General features: G+C 41.1%; 1 protein-coding gene across 1 annotated transcript in view; it reads right to left on the bottom strand.

The window, feature by feature from the left end:
• Nucleotides 1–2610: 2610 nt before the first annotated feature.
• Nucleotides 2611–24688, bottom strand: part of MAPK1 (mitogen-activated protein kinase 1) — a 33489-nt gene continuing 11411 nt past the window's right edge. Inside the window, exons 2-9 of the mRNA XM_039724874.1 lie at nt 19941–20123; nt 18736–18925; nt 14511–14627; nt 12774–12888; nt 12093–12224; nt 9788–9897; nt 8949–9076; nt 2611–6699 (exon numbers count right to left, since the gene is read on the bottom strand). Coding sequence (XP_039580808.1) covers nt 8960–9076; nt 9788–9897; nt 12093–12224; nt 12774–12888; nt 14511–14627; nt 18736–18925; nt 19941–20123 — 964 coding nt within the window. The 3' untranslated portion in view covers nt 2611–6699; nt 8949–8959. The remainder of the gene's footprint in view (nt 6700–8948; nt 9077–9787; nt 9898–12092; nt 12225–12773; nt 12889–14510; nt 14628–18735; nt 18926–19940; nt 20124–24688) is intronic.

Genomic DNA, 24688 nt, shown 5'->3' with positions numbered 1-24688 from the left:
GGCAGCTCTGCAGCTCCCTGCACCATCCCGGACCCTCCCCAGCTCAGCTGCCTGTCCCAGGCCAGCCCTGTGAAGCACAACCGTGTCCTCACTCAGCTCTGCAGAGGCAAACAGTGAAAGAAGCAAAGAAAGGCAGAGCTGCGAGAGCGCAGGAACCGACAAACTGCAAGGTAAGGAGAAGAAACAACAAAGGAGTGAAGTCATCAAGCCAGAGCAGCCAAGGGACTTTGGAGAAAGATCCCAACACGGAGAGCGTAAAGCCCTGAGGAAGAGCAGTGCTGCTGGAGAGGAACTCAGATCAAAGGTCAGCCCAGTGCAAGCAGCACGGCAAGGAGACAGGGAGAAGCAGTGCAGCCAACAGTGAGTGCACACAAACTCACAGACTGGCAAGAGACATGGAAGTATTGTTATTATTGTCTTTTTAGGTGAAAAAACACTGCAAACCCAAGACCCTGGCAACCATTTCTTGACAGGGAGGAGCAGTGCAGCCAACAGTGAGTGCACACAAACTCACAGACTGGCAAAGACATGGAAGTATTGTTATTATCGTCTTTTTAGGTGAAAAAACACTGCAGACCCTGGCAACCATTTCTTACTCTTTTCAGGGAAATCAGGAATGGAAGACTTCAAGTCTCTCTTCAGCCTCCACATACAAACACAAGCTACCTCTGTACTAAGCTAGAAGGATCACACATTTTTCTACCACACTAATTAATCAGCTGGAAAGAGAAGGAACTTCAGGAAAAATGGGCTCTGTGTGTGTGCATGTTGAGAGGAAAACAAGAGGCAGCTGTAGGCAACTTGCAGGAAGTTTTCAGTATTCACAAGGTTCATCAGTTTAACAGGATCAATAATCTGCTGTTTATCATTGGAACACTCACAAATCCCATAGAATATATTTTTTTTTGTAACAAGTGGAATTTGTTTAGACTGTTTAAACATAGAGAAAAGTATATTGCCAATAGCAAGATGTACTGAAAAAAGGGCAGAGTTTTAGAAAACACTTGAAGGAAAGTCAGTGTCAATTTATAAATTACAGGGAAAAAGACAGAGAGGTTACAGAACAGTTCTCACATCCAACTCCCAAGATCAGGCTTCACACAAACAGCACGTGAGCAGGGCTGCCTTCCTGACGGGGCTGTGAACACCCCCGAGCCCAGGGTGAGTTCAGCACACACTGAAGCTGCCTTTGGAAGCAGAGCTGAGGCTCTAGAACTCCTGAAGCTGCCTGGACTTGTGTGGTGAGAAGAGCAAGGTAACCACCAGCAGACCTGGCATACACTGATGAGCTATGTTTGTGAGTCTTCTCCATGCCTCAAGTGGTTTTTATTTTTTAAGCTTTTCAGTGTTACATATATGCAATGTAGTAGAAAGAATAACTGAAGATGAAACATGCACATCACAGAATTATCTGTCTGCAAGGTCCTGGGTCAGAGTTCTACACAGCTGGAAGCCACCAGACCCACATGAATCTCTTCCAATAAACACGGCTTGTCCTCAAAAGCAGCTCCTTGCCAGCCTTCCTGAGCATCTGAGTGCAGCATCTGCCCAGCCCCTGGGGGCTCACTGGAACCACCACCCCAACCCAGGGGCCCAACAGCTCTGCAGTGCCCTCTACACCTGGGGCTTACAGATGGAGCTTACAGCCACTTCTGGTGAAACACAGGAAATTTGTGATGTATTTCAAACGAATCCCACTGAAACAAGGATCACAACAGTGTTAAGTCAATCAGGTATTTGTCAAAATCTTCCTGGAGCCAAGCAGTTCTGCAGTTGTACCTTGAAGCCCCTTCCTGAAGTGCTACAGTGAACACACCTTCTGCCAGGGGAACAGCCACAGCCAACAAAAATGTTAAGAACACACAGAAACATGGTGAAAATGAAATTCTGTATTATTCTTGGGGGAAAAAAATCTGTATTCTGCAGTGAAAGCCAAGGAGGGGAATGAGAGATGAATTTTTACAAGCCAATCTCAGAGCTGTTACACACCTGCCAGTTATCGTTAAGCTTTCTTTAGTTTCAGGTCACATTTTTTGCTTTTCATATTAACTAGAGAAGTTTTTAGCTGCCATTATCCAGCTACACCTTTTAAGAGTTAAATTCTTTGAAGAATTAAAAGTCCATGACAGTGATATGAACTTATTTGCACTGCTCCCAGAAATCATGCATTTCAAAGCCCTGGTTGGAGAAAAACCTTTTTGTATTGAAATGAAAACATTTTGTTTCTAGGGATTACACAAGTAAAAATGTTCAAGATTTCATGGGAACAGTGCAATATGAATATCCATATAAACAGTCTGTGAAAAAAGCCTGTGAACCATCAGGTAACACTGACATTGATTTGCATCATTCAGTGGGTCAAGATTTCATCATTTTTTCACAGCAAAGATAAAACATTCTGCCTGTCTATAAAGAAAGCTCATCTGTGGGTTTTAATTTTTTGTTTTTGGGATGGCTTCCCTAATTTAATTGGTCCAAGTTGGAGCAGTTACACAGGGGGACACACCTTGAGCAGTCACAGCTCCAAGGAGGGGCGGCTTTGGCTCAGCCACTGGAGCAGCTCAGGCCAAAGCCAAGTCCCAGTCGTTCCAGACAGGCACGGAACTCTGCTGGTTTGGTAATACAGGGACACAATTTAATGATTTTCTTTGCATTTGTTTTTACAAGATTCAGATGCCAAAAACAAAACAGAACATTAAGTTACCTGATTTAAAAAAGAAAATCACAAACGTTTACAACATCAAAAGAATAAGACGAAATATAAACCTTTGCTACTTACAATTGATCTATACAGATTAACCAAATCACAAATCTGTCACAATATAAATGTTTAATTGTTACAATGAATAAGAACATACAGAAAATGATTTATTTATTTTTTATAAAATCTTCCTTTGCTTTTTTATTTTAAACTTACTATTAACTAAATTAGCTATGCAGGACTTGTGGGGTACATGACTAAGAAGGCACCAACAGTACAAAGCAAAGACAAAGCAGTTTGAGTATTTTAAGAGTGCTCTACACTGATACAACACGAGAAAAGGCAACAATAGTAAGTAAACCAGCTGCAACCTTTAGAAATTTGTTCTAGATTTACACATGTAGTCCAACTTTTACATTTCTGCCGATGTGTCACTTGGTTTGATCACAGCACATGCTACAAAAACCACTGTAAGCTTCACTTTACTAATGTGCACTTTTCACTAATTTAGTGTCTTGATTTCAATTGTTAACTAAACCATTTTGAACCACAAATGTATTTAAAACTTAGTAAAAGGATTGTTTGGACTTTTTTGTTTAAACCACTGCATTTACAAAAATATTTCCCCTAAAATCTGGGATTGCTTGAAGACATTGCTGTACAAATATAAAAGTACTATGCAAGGGACCAAATTCATAAGTATATGGTGTGTATGTATAGACCTATATTTATACCATATCACTGTGCTGTAACAACACAATAAATTTATCAATAACCAAGGACTATATAAACTACACTAACATAAGCAAATATATATTAATAAAGTTTAAATCTATAGTACAGTTGCTCAGCAAACAACTTTGACATGGTATAAATATATCATAGCATATTACAGTGGGCATCAACAACAGGTTTTTCTCTCTCTCTCTCTCATTCTGCAAGGAAAGCCCTGCTCAGCTCCTCAGGTTTGGTTTGGCCACTGCCGAGTTCTGTCCCCGCTGCCGCTCCCGGCGCACGCGGCCCAGCTCTGGCGTCACGGGGTGAGAAGAGTCTGGCCACAGGCAGGACAGCAGAGTCAGAGGCTTGTTTGCCAAAGTATCCATGAGAATTTTGTGTTTGCATATTTTTCTTCAGCTGTAAGGTTGGAATGTTTTTGACAGTGAACTGTTTACATTCCTTATTCCCAAAGCATCTTTACCATGAAATATGCATGCTACTTCGGTTAAGAGTCGCTGTTCTCCGCTCTAAAATATAAAAACTGCATAAAGGAAAGAACCCAATGGAAAATGATGAAATAACTGACCTAACACAGTGTTGTTAGAGGCACCTTCTTTAAACTATTTTTAAAATCTGACCAAAGAAAAAGTCGTGCTTCAGCATTTGACGCATCAACAGATTCAACCCAAGAATGTTTACTGGATTCAGTAGAAGATTGATGAATGTGGTTATGGATCCTGATGGACGCCAATTGGATTCAGCAAAAGTAGCTAAGGAAGAAAGCCCAAAAGCACCAGACATCAGGTAAAGCAAATCCTCAGCTTCTCACTCAGAGAGACAGGATGCAAGGGCAAGTCTACACCACCCCAAACATCCCAAATTAAAGACAGTATTAAAAAAAAAGAATTGGGAAAGAGAAGGGTGAAGTAAGCTGCCCGAGTTCTTCCTTAATAAATTAAAACGGAGGTGTTACAAACTGATTTCAGTAACAGTCGTCTTTCCAACCATGCCAAAAATGATTCCCGTTGTAATGATGATCATGCAAGTAGCAGAGATTCTAGAACTACTTCAACTTTTCAAAACTGAGTGAGAAAAGTATTTTGGTAAAGATGTGTAGAAAGGTCAAGAGAAATTTCTACACTGGTATCAACAGTCAAGTGCATATTTCTTCTACAGAAATGTTTTAGCATAGGTTCCATACCACGATTCCATGATCACTTGTGCAGTGTCCTGACAATGCTCCGAATTTGTTCCCCACGTCAGAGATTTATGTACCACAGGAACTTCCTAATAGAAAATGCCCTTTAATTATGAACCCTTGCTTATTAAAAATTAGTTTTGGCAGATTAACACTTAAACTATAGGAAAAAAAAATTGAAATGGAATCTTGTAAGCACCCTTATCTACTGGAGTCTAAGTTAATGGCTTTCTAGATTTCTGTGAAGAGCAGACTAAATGGTATGAGGAAGCCTGGAGTTATTAACCAGCCAGCATCCTTATGTACTACAGTAGCAATTGAACCTGATTTCCATTCAAAGACATTACCCAAGAGGAAACCAAAAACTAATTCTTAATGTTAATGTGAAGATATAAGATTTAAATTTATTTCCAGGAATTACAAGTGCATTTTGTTCATATTAGCAAGCAGTCTTTATACAATCCATTCTTCACTGCTGCCAAAATAAAATGAGAAAAAGACAGCAGAGATATGAAAAGCTAAAAATAGAACTATTTTTCCTAAGTTATTTGTTGAATAGCATTTCAGTTGAACACAACTCAGAGGTAACAATAGATTATTTCTTTTTCTCAATCATAGGCATGTGGCACTTAGACAATCATCTTTGCACAGAAAGCTTTAACAGTCATGCGAGGGCACAGTAATTATTTTAAACAAGGCAAATTTCTCACCACAGAGAGCAGTGGGGAAAGAAAAGGAGGCACTGCACTGGAACATAACACCTAGTAAACTCCACATTATACAATTTCAGTAACAAATACTTGAAAAGATCATTAAAAGGTATACAATTTTAAATGTTATTTAGTGCTAGCTTTGTTTGGTTGTCCTAACTCAGCATTATCAGAAAAGTTTGATAGTACTTGACAACAGAACAGTACTTCATGTCACGAGCTCATGGAGGCTTGATTACAAATCACCATAGTGTAGGTTGCAAGAAATGAACTTGAGATGCTGACATGCTGTAGGAGCAAAAGTAAAATCAAACTTTCTCATTTGAAGATGCAGTGTTCCTCTCTGCAAGAATCTAAATGTCAGTGATTAGATTCAAATGTCAAAACTATCAATCCTCATTTGAAGCATTTCATTGGTATGCAGGATGTAGACTGAGTTAATTACATGATATTCTGATTTCTTGCTGCCTCGCCCAGGAAAAGCGCTGGCCGTGGGTCACGGTGCCAGCGTGGTCTGTGTGAACCCTTCCAGCACTCAGGGAGCCAAGGGCAGCTGCAGCTGCCACCTTGCCTTGGCACAGGCTGTACAAACACCACTGCATGGTGGGAACTCTGGGAGTACTGTGCCTCCAATGTGGGTAAACTTTAAATGATCTCTCTTAGGAAAAGCAGGGAGAAAAAGGTACAGATTTTGTCAATACATGGAAAAATGTTTCTTAGATGAATTCAGTTAAGTTGGGCTCCTATGTGGCTCTTACACTGGATAGAATACCTGTATGTACAGCACAGGACACCCAAACAAGTGCATAAGCAAGATTAACATGAACACAACTTATGCTGCAATCCATAGCACAATGGTACACTCTGCCAGATGCTAACCAACCATTTCTATTTAAAAAGGACGTGCAAAAAAAATCTGGGATGTCACTGACTTAAAGTGCCCTGAATAGTAGCTTTTCTAAAAAAAAATGCCAGCGACTTCAGTAAAGTCAGAAAAACACAGTTCATGGTGTAAACGTCTTACAGGTTAATGAATTCTCTTCTTGGATATTGATCCAGGAGTGAAAGGAACCACTGCATCTTTCAAACCAGAAAGCAAGCAGTTAAAACACGGGCAGCAGTAGGTGCACGTACAGTACAGTACTGCAACAGGTCAACAATGGGCATTACGCAGAGGAGTGTCAATTACAATTCTTCAGCCTTAAAAGATTCATTGAAAGCATGAAAAGCCAAAACTACCAGGAACCGCCCTCCTGAATGGCTCAAAGGAGTTAGTGGATAAGCTGAGAGAGGCCACAAGACATGACCAACAATAAAGAACTGGGAAGAGGAACAGCAACATTTGAGCATGCCCAGTCCTTTAAGTCCTTGTCCTACAAGAGAGCAGAGACATATTTCAGTGAAGGAAGTTTAACATCACCTTTTAAAACAAGCCCTTTCCTATTTCTGCGCTCTGTCCACACTGTGTTCACCATCAGCCAGAGCCAGCAGGATCTACAGATGTTAAAAAAGAATTCAGAGACAGTAGATCTCAGGGCATTCCATTTTAAACTATTAATTCTTCAAAATATTAAGAAGATTAAACATAACTAATCAATGAAGTACATTGTTTGTCTGAATCAAAAGTCTGTTATTTTCATGTTGCTTCTCAATTCCAAAACGCAGAGCTCAGGGGACACTTTGAATCTTGAGAAACAGCCCAGTGAGAAGAGCTGGCTGATGGAGCACAGGGGCAGTGTGCAGAGCAGGAATGCACAGCAGGACACACTCACTGTGCATTTGAAGCCACCTCCTGGGGACTGGCCCTCACTAGGATGTCAAGCAGCTATGTTTAAACTGTTGTGCTATGGCATAGCTGGCAATCCTAACCACAAGTGACTGGGACAAATTACCAGCATATCCTCATCAAGCTAAGTACAACATTTCAATTTCAGTATTATCCTGGCCAAATGAACTCTGCATAGCAGCATTTGAAGGTAACGATTTTATCAAACCAGAAATTTCTGCTAGCAGCAGATCACTGATATCTTTATCCCTAATCCTTTTATCCCTTAATCCCTAATACAACCTAGGTAAGTATGGTCTGAGCAAAGAGGCAAGCATGAGATCACAAACTATGATTTACCACATCAGTAACCACTCACTGTCCTTCCTTAAGACTACACCCTATTAGGAACAGGCTTCATCTTGTTCCTAAAGATTTCTGTAACTTTCTTCCACCATGTGCACATGCACAGCTCTGCTCTCCCACAGAAAACACGGGTGGGACATTAACACCAGCCAGTTACTGTGTCCCAGGTCTGCTCCATTAACAATGCCAACTAACACAACCAGTGTGTGAACCTCAGATTTCCCTACCTTTTCATTATTACAATATCACCTAGCAAGCTTAAATAAACAAAATGCAGTATTTGTAAAAACTGAAATTCATTTGTGAGCTTCTATACACCTCAATATTCAAGCCAGTGGCAACAGCAGTTACCCTATTACAGTAAGAACTGTACTTTTAAAAGTTTCCCCCGCTTTCTTTTTTCTTTCCTATTAATTCATCATTAAATGAAAACCTGGGGGTACATGCAATGAAGAAACTGAAATCACATTTTTAGTGCAGAAAAATTATTGCTTATAGCAAAGCCACAAAGCTCCTGCACACTGCCAGCAGAGCTGTGGATTTCTGGCAGCAAGGAAGTGCCCTGGCTCAAAGCTTCACCTTCCTGCTGGAACTGCCCACGCAAAGCAGTGATTGCAGAATGCTGCTCTGAGGGAGGAAAGCACAGAGAGCACAAAGCAGGAAACCCAGGGCAGCCTGCTGCCTTTGGCTTGTGTTTCCTTTCCACTCACAAAAATGTGATACTTTCCCTTATCAGTACCACAAGTTTCACAGGTACTCCAATCAAGTCAGTGTTTGACCAGTTTGGTGTGAAACTCCTGAGACTTGCAAGCCTTGTGGTACAGGAAGACCAGTTAAGTTAATTGATTTTAAAAGAAGTCAGTCAGTAAATATCAGTATATTTCATCTTAAATTGAACTTTTAGACCTTCAAAATGCTGGGAAGATTAATAATAATTAATTTATGAATACTTAAATACCTATTCTTATTTACTCACACTATTTGGGAGCTACTTAAAACTAAAGATAATTCTTACTAAAGTTTCATGTGTGGGTTTTTTCCTTTAAAATAATTTAAGAGATTTCTCCTGTGTACATTACATTTAGGAAGAGGTTTTTTTTAAGAGCATTTGAAGCCACATGACAAAATTATGTATCTGTAAAAATATTATGAACATTGCCCCCTAAAATGTTGTTTGGTTTTTTTTTTAATAAAATTTGCATTTCAAAGGATTACCATTGCTTTTATTCTAAGCAGCACTTTGAAATGCAATTCTTTTTCCCTAAATGTAACCTACAAGTAAGGTAAACACCTCAGACAGTTGCCTGGATTCCATGTGGACACTTCAATGCTGTGGGCAAACAGAAACTTTCCTCCAAACCAGGCCAGAACTGAGGTCAGCTCCTCGGACAGGGAGTTACTGGGCACTGGGAAAGGCAAGCCCTACATTTCAGCAGCAGCACCAAAGTCTCAGAGTCCCCCCTGCCCTGTGTCCCCTGTTGCTGACTTTACCTATGCACGATTTAAGATCGGTATCCTGGCTGGAATCTTGCAGTTTCCTCAAAAATCAATTCTTTCAGCTTCTCCTTCGGCAAGTCATCCAACTCCATATCAAACTTGAAGGGTGCTTCAGCTACAGGCTTAATAGCACAAAGAAATATGATTACTTTAATGTCACCGTGCTGCTGAATTCCATGCAGTCCTTTTATGGATGAGGAAAAGTCTGAAAATGTCCTTCACAAAAATAACAGAGCAGCCTTCAAGGCACAACTCCCCCTATTAGTCCTATGTGTGCTTTATGTATTAGTTTACCAAATTTTACATGAAACACAGTAAGTAGCTAGTCAAATCCTAACTACAAGTTGAAATATTTATTCGAAGCTCATAACTCAGTATCTACTTGAAGCAAAATATTATCTTAAACATTTTTATTTATTGGAATAAACATATCTGGCCCTTAAGTAAAACCAGGTTATTTCCTCCTCTCTATGTCTTCACAAAATGGAGCCAGAAATTTCCTCAGAATTGTACATAAACTACAGTTCCAATTCAGGTTGTTAAAGCATAATCTGATGGCAAACTCAGTCATTCTTGTCCTTTACCTCAGACATATAAAACCAGGCCTCACATGAGCTGAGAATCTCCATTTTCTGGAGAGGGAGGACACCTTAGTATCTATTTATTGTGTGGCATCTCCTATGTGTTGTACTCAAGTGAGAAATACAAATTTTGGTAAATTGATGCAATTTGTTCTTCAATTCTGTTAGTGCAGTAGAAATACCACCCCTAGAATTCAGAAAATAACCAGCTGGATCATTTTATCAATGTTTCTATTTGAACAATGTCTTTACCTCATCACTTGGATCATAATACTGCTCCAGATATGGATGGGCTAAAGCTTGCTCCACTTCAATCCGCTTATGAGGATTAAAGGTCAACATTTTATCCAACAAATCAAGTGCTAAGAGGAAAAAAAGTGAGCAAGGGTTTAATACACACTCCAAGAAAGTGCCACAAACCTTGCCCTTACCCAGAGAATACCCAGCAGCCAGAGTCTGTGCTAGTGGCAGCTCACCCCTGGAGCTCCCCTGCTGCAGCTGGGGGCTGTGACTCGGGCACAGAGGCTGTGCCTGCCCCTCTGCCAGCACTCCTGGCACTCCTGCTCCAGCAGAGCTGTCACCCTGCCCAAGCCTCCCAGCACTCCTGGCACTCCTGCTCCAGCAGAGCTGTTACCCTGCCCAAGCCTCCCAGCACTCCGGGCACTCCTGCTCCAGCAGAGCTGTCACCCTGCCCAAGCCTCCCAGCACTCCGGGCACTCCTGCTCCAGCAGAGCTGTTACCCTGCCCAAGCCTTCCAGCCCAGAATGAACGGCAAGGCAAGCAATGCAGGAATCCTACAGCACAATCTGGCTTCAACTACAGCAGAAATTAAATAGATGAGACTACTTCTTCTCTCAGAAAAATGCTTTGGGTTTTTGTGCCAAAATCCCAACTAAGATGGAGCTTTTCTGAAATAATTATGAATATGTTCTTATTTGAAAAGAAAACTTGACTGTTTACAGATGAAAATATCATCCAGAAGTCATTAGGAGTTCTAGATCATCACAGTGAAATATTCTGGCACAACCAACAGCACAGAAGATACTCTCCAGAGAAGATACAAAGACATTTATATTCATGAGATTCAGGCAAAATCTGTTGAAGACATCTCGTAAAGAATCCACAAAGAACCTGAAGATTCAGTAAGCAGAGAGTGAGGTCTGGTGAAACTCTGGACAGACATCACAAATCAGTGCTACTGATTGGTCAGCTACTTTGCCTGTAACATATTTCCCTTTTCCAAGAAGAGAAAAAACTGATTATAGAGCAAGAAGCCCTAAGATACCTGCAGTATCCTAAATTCCATCACATTTCTTCTCCTCACCACGTTGCAGCTTTGCAGCAGGATGAGGAGCACACCTGTGACCTCAGGTCACAGCACAGCCTGGGGAGGGAGGATGCAGCATCACCATCACCCCACACTGCAGGGAGCTCCTCTGGGCCCTGCAGCACCAGCACTGCACAGGAGAGCCCCTCCCAAGGCCTCAGAGCTGCACTGCAACCATCACTCCGTGCTCTGCTGGGCTCCCTGAGTGACAGCCAGCTCCTGCAAGCTGCCCTGGCACAGCTGCCCTGGCACAGCTGCCCTCGGGGTGGCACTGCCAAGGGGCTGCACCACATGCACATTCCCCCTCAGCTGAGGTGCCAGCACTGCTGCCACCTGAGCTGTCAAAGCCCACAGGGAGGATTCTCACACTGATGAGCACTGTTATAAAAGCAGAATAAATCACTGCTGTTTTCCTCAATGACAGGGATAATCAGCTCCACACAGTTCCATCTGCAGAAATCAGCTTTTACATGGTAATTCAGTACCTGATCATATCCACTAAGAGTAAATTATCACATCAGTTAAAAAAGAAGTGACTTATGAATTGTACTAGAGCAGGTAAAAAAGCACTGTACTGTGAACATAACCTCCCTTAAACTGTATGAAGTTGAGTATAAAAGGTAAATTAAAAGCTATCTAGCAAAAAAAAAATCATATTTACCCTTTACTAAAGCCTTGCTAAGAAAGGTTAACAATTAATATATTCCTTGCTTTTATAACTTTTTCTCCACACATCCTAACTGAATTATTTAACCCATGAAATTTTAAGCTTTCATGGTACCTAAGGATCCCACCCACTGAGGAGACCCTGTTTAACCTACACCTGATGCACAGTCTGCAAAATCTCTACCCAGGGCAGCAGCAAGCAGCTGCCTCCTACCTGAAGTTAGAAATAAAGTTCAAGACTTGTTTGATGCCAGTGTCAGAACCCAGTGCTGATGATCAGCACTTGAATGATGTACTGTTCTTCCAAGGACAGTGACAAGAGTTGGATTTCACACGTAAGTTAAAGACCAAACTCCACAACAGGTAATCTCAGAGTGACTAAAAATTGCATTAAAAAGATCAGCTAGTGTGAGGGCTTTGTGCTGGTTTATGATTTTATATTAGATTTACAGGGCTATTTTAAGGCGCCTGCATGTTCTATTTCCAATGTAAAGATAAACTCTTAGGTTGTAGAAGCTCCCATCCTGTCATTACTTGGATACAATGTAACAGAGTATAAAATACCTTTGGGGTCAGCGTTTGGAAACAGCCTGTTCCATGGTACCTTATTTTTGTGTGGTAGAGAAAGTAAGTAGTTTCTGGCCTTTAAATTTATTATACAATTCAAATCTTCTTGGGAAGGGGATCCAAGTATACCTAAAAAACAGGAATACAAACAATAGTGCATTCTATGAAAATCACTAACACAGCTGTAGCATATTTGCTAAAACTCAGTATTAAAACTGCTGGGAAGGAGATTTCAGATCAAATGTTTTAGGGATAGAGAATACCTGAGTAGATTTTAGAAACTTTTATTAAAAACCATTTGTTAAACAGATAAATGGATCTGAGTTTTCTAATGATCTGCAATCTCTCAGAAAGATCCCAGCAAGTGGTGTACCTAAAGACATTTTTAAAATTTGACCTGCGCCTAATAATATATGAATATATGAGCTTTTATTTTTTTAAATTTTGTTTTAAAAATATATCTGCTGATGTAGTAGATAAATTGCCAAGTATTCTCTAGCTGTCCCCACAACAATGATTACCTGTAGCAACTGCTTAAAAATAACAAGAGGGGACAGTGGACACACCTGCAGAGCCACCCCTTACAGAGTGACCCCCTGGAGAAAGACCAGCCCAGCTGGCAGAAATGATGCAGACAGACAGATGGATGTGGACATGCTGCTTTTCCAAAAAGCTTACCAAGGATATGGTTAAGTTGGTCAAGGTAGTGTTTTCCTGGGAAGATGGGTCTGTTGGAGAGCATCTCTGCCAGAATGCAGCCCACTGACCAGATGTCAATAGACTTGGTGTAACCCTGCAAGTGAAGCAGAAGCACATTTTTGTCAGTTTTTTATGTAATAGCAGAAGCATGTTACTTTAGTAAACTGTGAAAGTGCACACAAATCATCTTTTTCTTTTTTAGATGAGTCGTGCTTGCTCATGCTGTTTGGTTTTTCTGTACAAATGAAATAATTAAGGACCATATATCAAAAACCACTACTTTGAAGGGGTAGCAAGAACTGAAGTCTCCAAGATACGGTTTTCCAAAAGGATTTTTTAAGTTTAGCTAAATCTGCAAATTGTTGAAATTCCCTAAGTTTATAACATTTGGGAAACCAGGTATTCTGAACTGCACAGCCCCTGACAGAGTGCTGAACATGTGTGAAAGCAGCTGTCCCTGAGGGGAGCTAAGCAGCACTCCAGGACCAGGCCTTTGGCAAAGGGGAAATGGCCAAGTCAGTGGCTGTTGTTGGCTGCTCTGTACAACACGACAGGCAGGAAGGGTGAAGGTGCTGGGAAGAGACCACACAGTGACTGGGGTACAAGAGGAATGGAACAAACTGGGATATCCACGTGTATGGCCAACCCGTGCCATCCACAGTGACAGAGCCCCACAGTGCCTGGCCTGCTGCCACTGCCTCTCCCCTGGGAAGGCTCTGTCCCCACTGACCCCACAGCCACTGGCACCAGCTCCTCAGGATGTCATCCCTTCACCATTTGTGTTCACAGCACCAGAATCATAAAAGGAATCACACAGTAAGCCAGGAACTTTTAATCTGACCACCTCTCATAAACACAAAATGTATTTGTTGTGAAAGCCTTTAATAAGTAGTTGTGGACAGCCCAGTGCTGTGGCCTCAGTGAGGGTTTAAAATAGAAAATGTGAGTTTAAAATAAAAGAAGCTGGGGGAAAACATCCTCAATTGGTCAGACATCTATCTTCTTAAAGTGCTTGGACACACCAAAACAAACCCACCCACTGGAAAAGCTGTACATCCTACAGGAACAGCTGTCCCAGAATATAAAATACAGCTCCAGGTGTCACCCAGGTATTTTGCTGACAAGTGTCTGGCTGTGGGAGTGAACACAGGGGTTCTGAAGGACACCCACCACCCACACAGGGACTGGATGCACCTTAAACGGCCACAGAACACAACAGTAATTCCAAATACATAAAAAGCAAAGGAATGATTTCATGAAGACTATGGGAATGCAATTAAGACTGCCACATAAGAAGGATCACATGCCTTCATTCAGAATCAGATTCACCCTCATTATACATTCTAAACCTAAATTGAGATGTCAAGATAACATCAAGGGAACATTTGCAGCCTTGATGGAGGCAGCAGTGGAATGCTCATTCCTAGCACTCCTGTCCTGCTCAGTGGCACAGCAGGTGATGGAAGCATGACTGGCAAGGAACTGAAGGTGTGGGAAGTCGAGCACGTGATTTCTCAGTTCTAGTACCCAGTAACTGATTCTGGAATTACAATTTATTTCAAGTAGCTCTACTGGAAACCATGCCCACTTCTCCCCAGGACTGTGCATGCGTTCTGATCCTAAAACCACAGAAGGGCTTGCTGTTCCCAGCACAGCTGGAGCTCACAAGGGAGTAAGCAGCAACAGCAGCACCCCAGCAGCTCACGTGGCCCTCACCTTAGAATTCAGCATGATTTCAGGAGCCCTGTACCAACGTGTGGCCACATACTCTGTCAGGAATCCTGTGTGATCATGATCGGGATCTGCAACGCGAGCCAATCCAAAGTCACAAATCTGGTTGTAGAGAAGTAAACAGGAAAAAAAGGCACATCAGACACACATTTCCAATACTGTAACATTACTGATTCACCATTCCCCATCAATGATGTAACACCCACAAATGCAGAGATGGCAACCTATGTTTTTAGAGAAGTTATTGCACAAAAGTGAAGAAAAATGTTTTGGATCAATTACAAAAAATATCCAACTGCCATTTGGGGGCCAGTAAGAATAAACAGTTCATAATTTATGTTCCACTATGGGCTTGCTTACAGCACCTTTGCCAAACGGGCAAAGATCCACTGCTCCAACCTCTCAGAAACTCACCAGAAAACAAAAAGAATAGCAATTAAGTCTTCCAGAAAACATAATTAGCAACCAACACATTTGTAACCAAGTTCAACACCCTATTTTACAAAAGCTATCATCATAACTGCATCTTTGCATAAGAAACAACCTATCCAATCATGAGATAATGGTAGACTGGAGAGATTATGGGCTGTTGAAGAAAGGATAAGCCTAGAAGAGAAAAAAATCTCCCAAAAATGAAACGCAAGGAAGAAAATATTTCTCAACCCCTTATAAGGAAAATAGTTTTATCTAACTATGAAAAGAAAAACAAACACTGATTTAGACTAGTGAGTTCAGCAAAAAGAAAAAGGTGGTTTTAGTTATGCTCTGGTAAGGAGGCTCCATGGTCTTCTAGAGAGAAATTAAGAAATCTGAAAATGTGAAGACAGATTGTTGTTGAGCAGAGCAGCTGTTCCTTTCTTACTGACCCAAAGCTCAGTGGCAAGATTGTGGAGTGGCACATTAGACACATTCACAAGCTTCTGCTGCCCCCCAAAAACACCAGGTTATGATTGCCACACAAAGTGTATTGCCATGAAAGAATACATGCTTTCAGGAAAACCAGGCATCAAATGTAGGAGTGGCAAACAGTGGGAGGTTCCTCTGCTACATTTCTTTTATAATATTTGCTCTTAGATAGTTAATTGTGTACAGTGATTACACTGAAAATGTGAAGTGAAAATAGGCTGTAGTCAATAAAGTCAGTAATGGAAAATCCTACCACAACCACAGAAACCTCACTTTGCCCTGGCAGATATTTCTTAATTTTCCTGTAGGGACATCCTGTCAGTGAAATAACTGATAGATCAGTTAGGGAAGAAATACTTACCTGACTAAAAGCTGTATCTGAAAGACAAAACTCAGCAGCTGACTGTTACACAGAGGGTCTGATGAAAAGGCAATGATGAATGTCATAAGCCAAGCTGCATGCCATTACTTTAGCTACATAGTAAAAAAACAAACCTAGCTCTCTGATTCCTTAGAAAACAACCCCAAAAAGAACCTTTTCAAAGCATGGCAAGGTTCTCCCAGGCTACAGGAACAGAGCAGCTGCCTTGTGTGCAATTAGCTTACATAAAGAGACTCAGTACACATAATCAGAAGAGCCTCCTCAAAAGACAGAAACGAAGAAACTGTAGAGGACAGCTTAGAGACTTCAGAAAATAATTATGCAGCAGGCAAAATTGTTGTAATCTCTTCCTCCTAGCCTCAGAAAAAACTAGATAAGATTACAGGCGAAGAGACTTCTGCAGAATTTCAGTATTACACAAAAGCAAAGTGCTAGGGTTTGTTACTATTAAAACAAAAAAAAGAAAGACACTCTCTGGTCCAAAGTGAAAAGCAATAACTGAATTACAGAAGACGTCTCTGAATCTCTCAACTCAAGTAGAAAAATGCTCATGGGATGGAAAAGAAGAATAATGACAAAGGGAGCTCATTAAAATGACAAAAAGCCCCTGCTGACAGGAGCAGAAACAGGTTGAGCAGAAAAGCAGAAACACCATTAGTGAGAAAGACTTCAAGGTTGAAGCTGCGAGGAAGAGGTTTTGGCTGCAGAGCTGACAGGAGTGACAGCACCGGGTGAAAGGGACGCTGGAGACGCCGGGCTCTGCCTGCAGCCCCGGGGAGGGACGGGCACAGCTCTGGCTGTAGCTGGGGGGCAGACCCTTCTCACCCTGTGCCCATAGGACACACAGAGCTGGTTTATAGGCTTCTCCACGGGAACAAAAACAGTAACAAATATAAAATAAATCATCTGAGAGCAACATAGTAACAGGCAAATTTTCTTGGCATTTTCACTAAGTCCTAGCAGAGAATAAAAAACTACATAATGAAAGACCCAGGTATGTCAGTCAGTACTTCATGCCTCGGAGAGACAGAACAGATGCTACTGAGACAGAAGAAATTACTTCCCTGCTAAAAAAAAAAATAAATAATAAATAAATAAAACCAGCATCCTATCTATATATTTAGTTTCCACTTCTTGAAAACAATGTTCTTGCAATCAGTATTGGGGTTTTTTAAACAGAGATGGCTTAAAATTGGATGAAGCTACCAAGCAGATGGGAAGATTTAGGAGGATCATGTACATGCAACCATTTACTAAGCAAATGAAATGACACCAACAGTACTACTATGTACTGAAATATCTGCAGTTGTATTGTTGAGTAGCCTGTGCCTCTGTACTTGTATAAAAGGAAACACAGAAATTAAGTTTAATTGCTACTGATAAGATGGTGGTTCAAACAGTTGCATCTCCTGAGTAACTGGTGAAATCGTGAAACAAACACTAACTTGCAGTTCTCTTTTAAAAGAATCCCTCTCTCATCACCTTCTTTTCATGCCTGCCACAGTATGTAACAATTCTTGGTCGTTTTATTAATTGTGAGTTTTCATTATGTAGACAATTGATCATGTAGCCAGTCTTTAGAATGGACCAGCATACAAACAGCCAGGAATTGTGTGACACTCCAGGAATTGTGACAAACCTGTACAGCCCACAACTGGTTCACACTTTGAAGAGGGTATTTTTGTTTTGTGGTTTGTTTAATGAGAAAGTTAGAGCTACACTAAAAATCAAAGGGTAATTAGGAGCAACACAGTATTCAACAAACACAGTTGTACCACCTGGGATCAAGCACTGTGAACTCAGTAATTCCACTCCATCTGTGGCCAGCAGCAAATACATGATGTACAGTGAAAAGGGGAACAAATTCCAATGCCTCTCATCTTCCATGGATCTGCCACTGTGGGACTCTAAACCACAGCAAGCACTCAATGAGGGTTTTTTCCTGCTAACTTGCTTGGTGGTTTTTAAAAACTGCAATATCTACAGTGCTCTGTGATACCAAATTCCACAGCTTAACAATGCTGCAAATAAACTTCACGTGCTCCTTTCCTGCCTCCCAGCCTTTTCCACAGGTAAGGACAGTGAACACAACTGCTCCCTAGTCACTGTCCCTGTGCCACTGACAACGTTATCAATGTTGGCAAATTCTACAGGATTCCTCTGCTCCTCATTCCAGCAGAGAAGAACCAGGCTAAATAGCTCTTTGTGTTATGTACTCTGAAACCCTGCTCTCCTCATATCACTGGGAGAAGGTGATAACTATGATCACACTGAAGACTCAAAACCAACTGAAAGGTACAGAATGGCATGTTTTCTGTTTTATTCTCTATTTCTGTTCTATTTCTTCACACTTGGTTTGCTTTACTGAATGCCACTAAGCATTGAGCTGACATTTTCCAAGAATCATAACAGCTCTAAGCTCATCCTTCTGTAGTATTAACGAGTACAGAGCTGATCACTGGAAATGCAAATTAGGAACATTCCCTCCCTAAGTAATTGCCATGCATTTAATCAGCACTGAATCTCACATGCTGCTTTAGCTGCCCACTAATATCAAGTCCTTTTCCAACAACAAAACATTAACAGTGTAAACAGAGAAACCAAATCTTGAAACATACACAGTTCTGAGTTTACTTCTGAGGTAAACATGATGCTGCTTCAGATCAGTATTTTCACCCAGCTTTCAAAGAGGCTGTTTCCAAGTCAGCCTCCAGATGGAAACAGTGATGCACTCATTACAGCAGTCTAACAGATTCTTAGTCACTCAAAGCTTGATAATTATTTTATCAAACCAAATAACGTTTTGGCAATCTTTCCAGGATAAAAATCACATTACTACCCAGTAAAAACCCCACATTCATGGTCACAGCAGTTTGTTTATGAAGACCATGGCAGGAGAATCTGTAAGAAATTTCACCTCACCTTGAGATCACATGTGGTGTTAAGCAGCAGGTTGGAAGGTTTGAGGTCACGGTGAAGCACATTGGCCGAATGGATATACTTTAAGCCTCTCAGAATCTGGTAAAGGAAGTAACAAATGTGGTCGTTGCTGAGGTGTTGAGTCTTTAGGAGCTTGTAAAGATCTGTCTCCATAAGATCCTGCACAATGTATCTGTGAGGTATTAGATGTAAGGCAGCAAAAAAACTTGGTGTCATGTCAGATATCAACGTACAGTACAAGGAAACTTCTAGAACATCTTTTCTCTCTTATTTGCCTGTTTGATGACAATTATGAAATCATGTGGCTGATTCTTGCTTTAGAAGTTTGGAATCCAATCAAAACTGTTACATGATGTAGCCCTTTACAGAATAAAGAGGCACCAGCATTTGATCCTCTCAAATTAATCATCAAAACCTCTATTTCTTCATAGCAGAACTTGACTTTTATTGGAATCTTAATTTCATCTGATTCCTGTCCTGCTTGCCAAGAAACAAAGCGTGGTTTTTTGGTTAATGAGCAATAAGCTTCCAAGATACTTGTTTGCAGTTGCATAAAAGCAGGAATGTAGAAGATCTCATCATTTCTGATCATCTGATCCATTTTCTCTACCATCTCCCCACTTTTAAAATTCAGTGCTCTTCTCTACTATATATATTTATTATGCTACATTGAACACAACAGTCCTTCTCTTACCAATATTAAATTCCAATATACTCATTCAGATTATTTTTTTAATAAGATTGCAATTAAAATTGAAAGAAGGGGCTTTTTTTTGACAGGAGAGGAATGAGTTAAATTTTCTTCCCCCTTAATTCAAGAAAATTTGAGACAATTAGAGCAGAGTCTGGCCATTTTACTCTCGTCAAAGCAACGAGTTGTAGCAGCAGTTCTACTAAGAGCAAATATACTTTTAGAATTATGTGACTAAATTAAATCTTCTCTACAATGTTGAGTTCTTTGCCTTGGAAGATAGACATTATTATCTTTTCCTGGAAAAGAAAGAATTAAACTAGTGCTCATCTACATCAAAACTATAAACTGATCAAATACTATTAACTTCATTTTTGATTTACAATAATAGAAGCCAACATTTATGAACATTTTGGAAGGAAGAGGATGAAGGGGAAGAAACAATCAAAAGAGGCAACCATTACTAATGATGCCAAATAACACTTTGAAAGGATACACATCTTTCATCTGTTCAATAGTTGGAGCTCTGATAATGTCATTTATTCCAATAATATTCTCATGCCTGAAGCGCAGTAGGATCTTGATCTCTCTCAGAGTTCTCTGGCAGTATGTCTGATGCTCAAAAGGACTGATTTTCTTTATAGCAACTCGAACTTTGTTGACGTTATCATAAGCAGAACTAGAAGAGAATCAAGAACATCAATTACAATGAACATTAAATTCATTCAATTCAGAAAGAAAGAATGTGAATTCATTTAATACAGGGGTGGTGCATTTTGTTCACATTTACTTTTATCAAATGGGGAGAGGTGACAGTGACACATCTTTCAGTTTGGTGAACTGACAAAACACTCTTGTTCTTTCACCAGCCTATTTGGGTCTCTACAACCATTGGCTTTCCCAGCTGACTTGGAGTCTGATTCATGGGTATGCACAAAGGAGAAGGTTTTGTCCTCTTTGTCAGCCGGTGCAACAACCAAGTCTGAGGTTTTTTCTATATGCTGCAATCATCAGAAGTTTGAGAAAGTTCACCTAAAGTTAACTCATTCACTTTGGGCTGCAGAAAAACCTTCTCTTAAGCAGCAGAATACCACATCCTGTGTCCAGCTCCCACAAGTAACAGCAGTTGTCACAATCTTTTCATGCTTCCATCAGTCTACACTGTCAGCACCTCCACACAGACAGAGAAGAACAAAAGGGAGGAGAATTTGTGACAACACCTTTCCAAGTTCAATTCCAAAGATAACAAGAGTCTGAGGGAAAAAAGCTGTATCCAGGTACACACACGGAGGGGAAGCAGGCAGCAGCACAATGGGGATCACAGTGATGTGACCCATGGTAAGGAACTCACTGCCTCCTACATTTGCATGACTCTTTCCAGGAGCTCAGAATCCATTCCCAGCTACACCAACAAACAGGCTCAATAAAAGTATCTGTGTTCAACATGCCCACGCATTCATGGAGAATATCACAGCCTGAGTCTAATTAAAAGTCTCAGTAAAACATACCTAATTTTCTGAAATCTGCACTATGAATTATAACAAGTTTTAGTATGTTTTCTATGGTCTTGTTTATATAAATGACAAAGCATCTCATTATCATAACTTCTACTGTGTTAGAAGTATATGTTAATTTAATTAATTAAAATTTAGATGTGTTTATATGATTCTTGTCCCTACTCAAGCCTGCTACTGAATTATTAGGAAATTAAAAAATAATCAAGCCTACATTCCATACATTTCTGTTAGCCTCAACTATTTAATATGAAAATATAATCATACTAGCCAAGGAGGCTTTAAATCCTACCAGTATTCTATAATTGAGTCCCAGAACTTTCTTTGACACACTTTAATTTTGCCTTACTCTGCTGGGATGTCCAGGTACCTGGTGACCAGGTAAAGCAGAATAAAATGCAAAAACCCAATTAGAAAAGGAGACCTCAGAGGAATTCAAATGCCTGGCCACATCAAGGCTCTTTGACAACTAATCAGAAATAGGGTGCAACAAGGTGTTTTTGAGATGGTACTGTCATCACTGCCTGCAAAACTTTTTAGAATTTCTCACTTTCATTATTCAACTGGACATATAATTCAGTCAGTTAGGGTCATCAGGAAGATCTTCACACAGCACATGCATAAGTAAGGACATCCTTTTTGTACAGTTTTCCCACTCGATTCCTTTGACCTGCCTGCATCCCCAGCCCTGGCCTGTACCCACAGACAGCACCATTTATTTGCCTCTAGAAACACTGAACTCAAATGCTCCATGGGGAGCTTTGAAATGCCACATGCTGAGCAAGTGTTCATTACAACTGTTGCTGCTGCATATGTGTAGATAACACATTAGCAGTTCCTCAGTCCCAAAATAGATAATAACCCAGTGTTGTAAGTGGAACTTGGCATTGCCTCCAAGAGCACTGGGGCTCCAGTAATTTTCTTAGCTCGTCACCTGTGGTGTTTACAATAGACCAGTGAGGTCTGTCACAAGCAGAAAACAAAACCAGAAATAACTCTGAAGCACAAACAACCTGGATTTGGGAAAGAAATGAAAGAATCCTAAGGACCATTTCATCATTATAAACAAACCTCCTGCCTCCTCCTCTGTACTGACCTGAGCATTTTTTCTGCCACAATGCAGAATCTACTTCCTTTCAAAGGACTGGACAGCAGCAGCTATGCAGAGTACAAAAAGGCAAAACGCCAATATTTAGCCATTGATGCTGCTTAAATAAAAGCTCCCAATCTCTTAAAATATTTGATAAATCAGTTATTGCTTTGCAAGGGTTGCTTATTGATAGAAAATACATTATCTTTCCTTGTACAGATTAAATGAACATGAATTCATCAATTAAACATACCAAGATTTCCTCTCTTAGCTGTTTCACCTACAGTTCTTCAAGCATTTTCTTTGCAAAGGGTTTATGCTCTCATTTAGAAAAGGATGGCTAGTTTTGCTTGCTGATGGTTCAACTATAATACACCTGGTTCACTGAGGAAAAAAGCTGCATATTTGGAATAAAGATGCAATCCGTTTCCTCTCCAGGGTACCTTCCCCATACAGTCATCCTTCTGTCTGTATCAGGTTTCCCCACACTAGTGCAGCTAAGCTTCCCTTGCCTCAGCTGAGGGAAGAAAAACTTAAACATTGTCTAGCTGAAACATTAAAAGGGACACTGGATTTATTTCTGATGTCACACTTTTTGAATGATAAGCCTTTCCGTAACTTGATTAAACATCCAAGGGATTATCTCAACTTCTATGAGCAAGAAGCTAATCACACAAGCAGTCACGTACACTTGCTGGTGCATAATATTTTAAATGTCATGCATAATGCAGGTACATTGAGAATCTGTATTATCTCGTTAACACCATTTCACATTCTCAGCCACAGCCCTTAAAGCACATATTGCTTTAAGTAAACTCTGTGACCCTTTAAAAATGCTTTCTCGATTTGACACGTGCTATAGGAAAGTGCAAAAGCTACACGTTAGGCTGAACTTCAGTGGAACTGAGGAGTCAGGCTACAACCAGACCCCTATTTTGCCTATGAAGCCCTATGGAAACAACTGACTGCCTGTGCAGGAAACCCCTTAAACTCACAGAACCGGGTCCTTTGTCAGGCAGACTGAACCACTTCCCAAGCTGTCCCTCCACCCAACAGTTCACCGTGTGCCACCAGCAGCAGATTTACACACTCCTCCCCAGAGCTCTGCTGAAGAAATCTGCTGCTCATAGGTGCATTCCAGTAGCTGCAAACAAAACCACCCTGAAGGAGAGCAGATGCAGGCGCTGGTGCATCTCCCTGCAGCCGTGCAGCGGCTCATCTCTGCGGGCTGCAGCCGCAATTCCTGATCTCATTTGCAGCTCCGATCACCCGTGCTCCCCCTGCAGTCCGACCAGGAGCAGCTGCACAGCACATCCCATCCCATCCGCCTCCCAGCGCATCCTAAATTTAGATTATTTGCATTCTGGCAGTGCTGTCCCAGTGTGCACAGTGTTACCCATTTGTCTGGGCTGCCAGCTTCTACGAAACCTCACAATAAATAGCTGGTTATATTTGCAATGAAGCAGTTAACTGGGACATCTTCTGAAGTCAGGAACTTTCTATTATCTTGACTTTTTTCCAGAGGATAAAAATCTGTGAAGTGGGAATAACAGTTCCCATATCAAGAACTCTTAGAGTGTCAATTTATATCGTTAAGCACATGTACTGATCATCACCCACAGAACTGTCCCATTATGATGAATCTAGACACCAATACTTTAAATATTCAGAAGGGAGAATTTATTTCCACCCAAATCATGTGCAGCCTCACAAGCTGAAGCAACCATAGAGCTGTGAGTGCTATTTATCTGCAATGTGATAAATTTAAATATAGATTTTGCAACTGCCCAACCGTTGTAGCCACAACATTATTCCTATTTCAAGCCGTGGTTACTAACCTGTGAAAACCTGCAATGGCACCGTTATTTAGATACTTTTGCAACATCGTGTCAAAATCAATACAAGCCCCAGCAGCAGAGTTTATAATTTCTGATTTTAAGCATCTTGTAAATACATAACAAAGTTTTGACTAAGTAAAACATGAGGCACAGCTGCACAAAATAAACAAATGAGCACTTATAACCCAAGAAGTTGCACCACACAACCTTTAAAGCCAGTTTTTATCCTACTCTCGGGTACCAGCTTCCTTTTTGAACAGAAGGCCAGGGCGGGGCTGTTTCCAGGAGCGGTGACAGCGCGGCCCAGGCACCCGGCAAGGGAAGCTTCCAGCAGGCCCGTGGGGCCGAGCGCCGGAGCTCAGCCCCTGCTGCCACAACGCCTGCTGCGTGCTCTTCCAGCCATTCCTACTCCTCGCGTGTTTCACTCGGGGCAGAGCTGGAACAAGTGCGAGCACGCCGCGCTGCAGGGAAGGAGGCAGCTCCTGGCAGCCCTGCGGCCCGCACGGGCTGCTCCTGCCCTGGAAAACAACTGCGGCTCTGCGCCACGGCCGCTCCTTCCAGCACTTCGAGGATATTCACCTCGTGCCTGTTCTACAGGCTGCCCCCAGCACACACACACAAAATACACAATGCTACCGGCAAACATCCTAATTACAGCTCTAAACAGAATTTAAACTTCTGATTTGAAGTTTAAAAGGGATTTTTTTTCAAATCGGTAGCTTTGTGTTGCTGTGGAAACGTGATTCCAAGGGCATATCCAGAGATAAGAATCTGTGTGAAATATTGGGTAATTTGGCTTACT

Source organism: Passer montanus, unplaced genomic scaffold (assembly GCF_014805655.1).
Source record: "Passer montanus isolate IOZ18808 unplaced genomic scaffold, ASM1480565v1 scaffold53, whole genome shotgun sequence".
NCBI classification, from domain to species: domain Eukaryota; kingdom Metazoa; phylum Chordata; class Aves; order Passeriformes; family Passeridae; genus Passer; species Passer montanus.
Note: the sequence above shows the minus strand (reverse complement) of the source record. Positions and strands in the feature narration are given on the sequence as shown.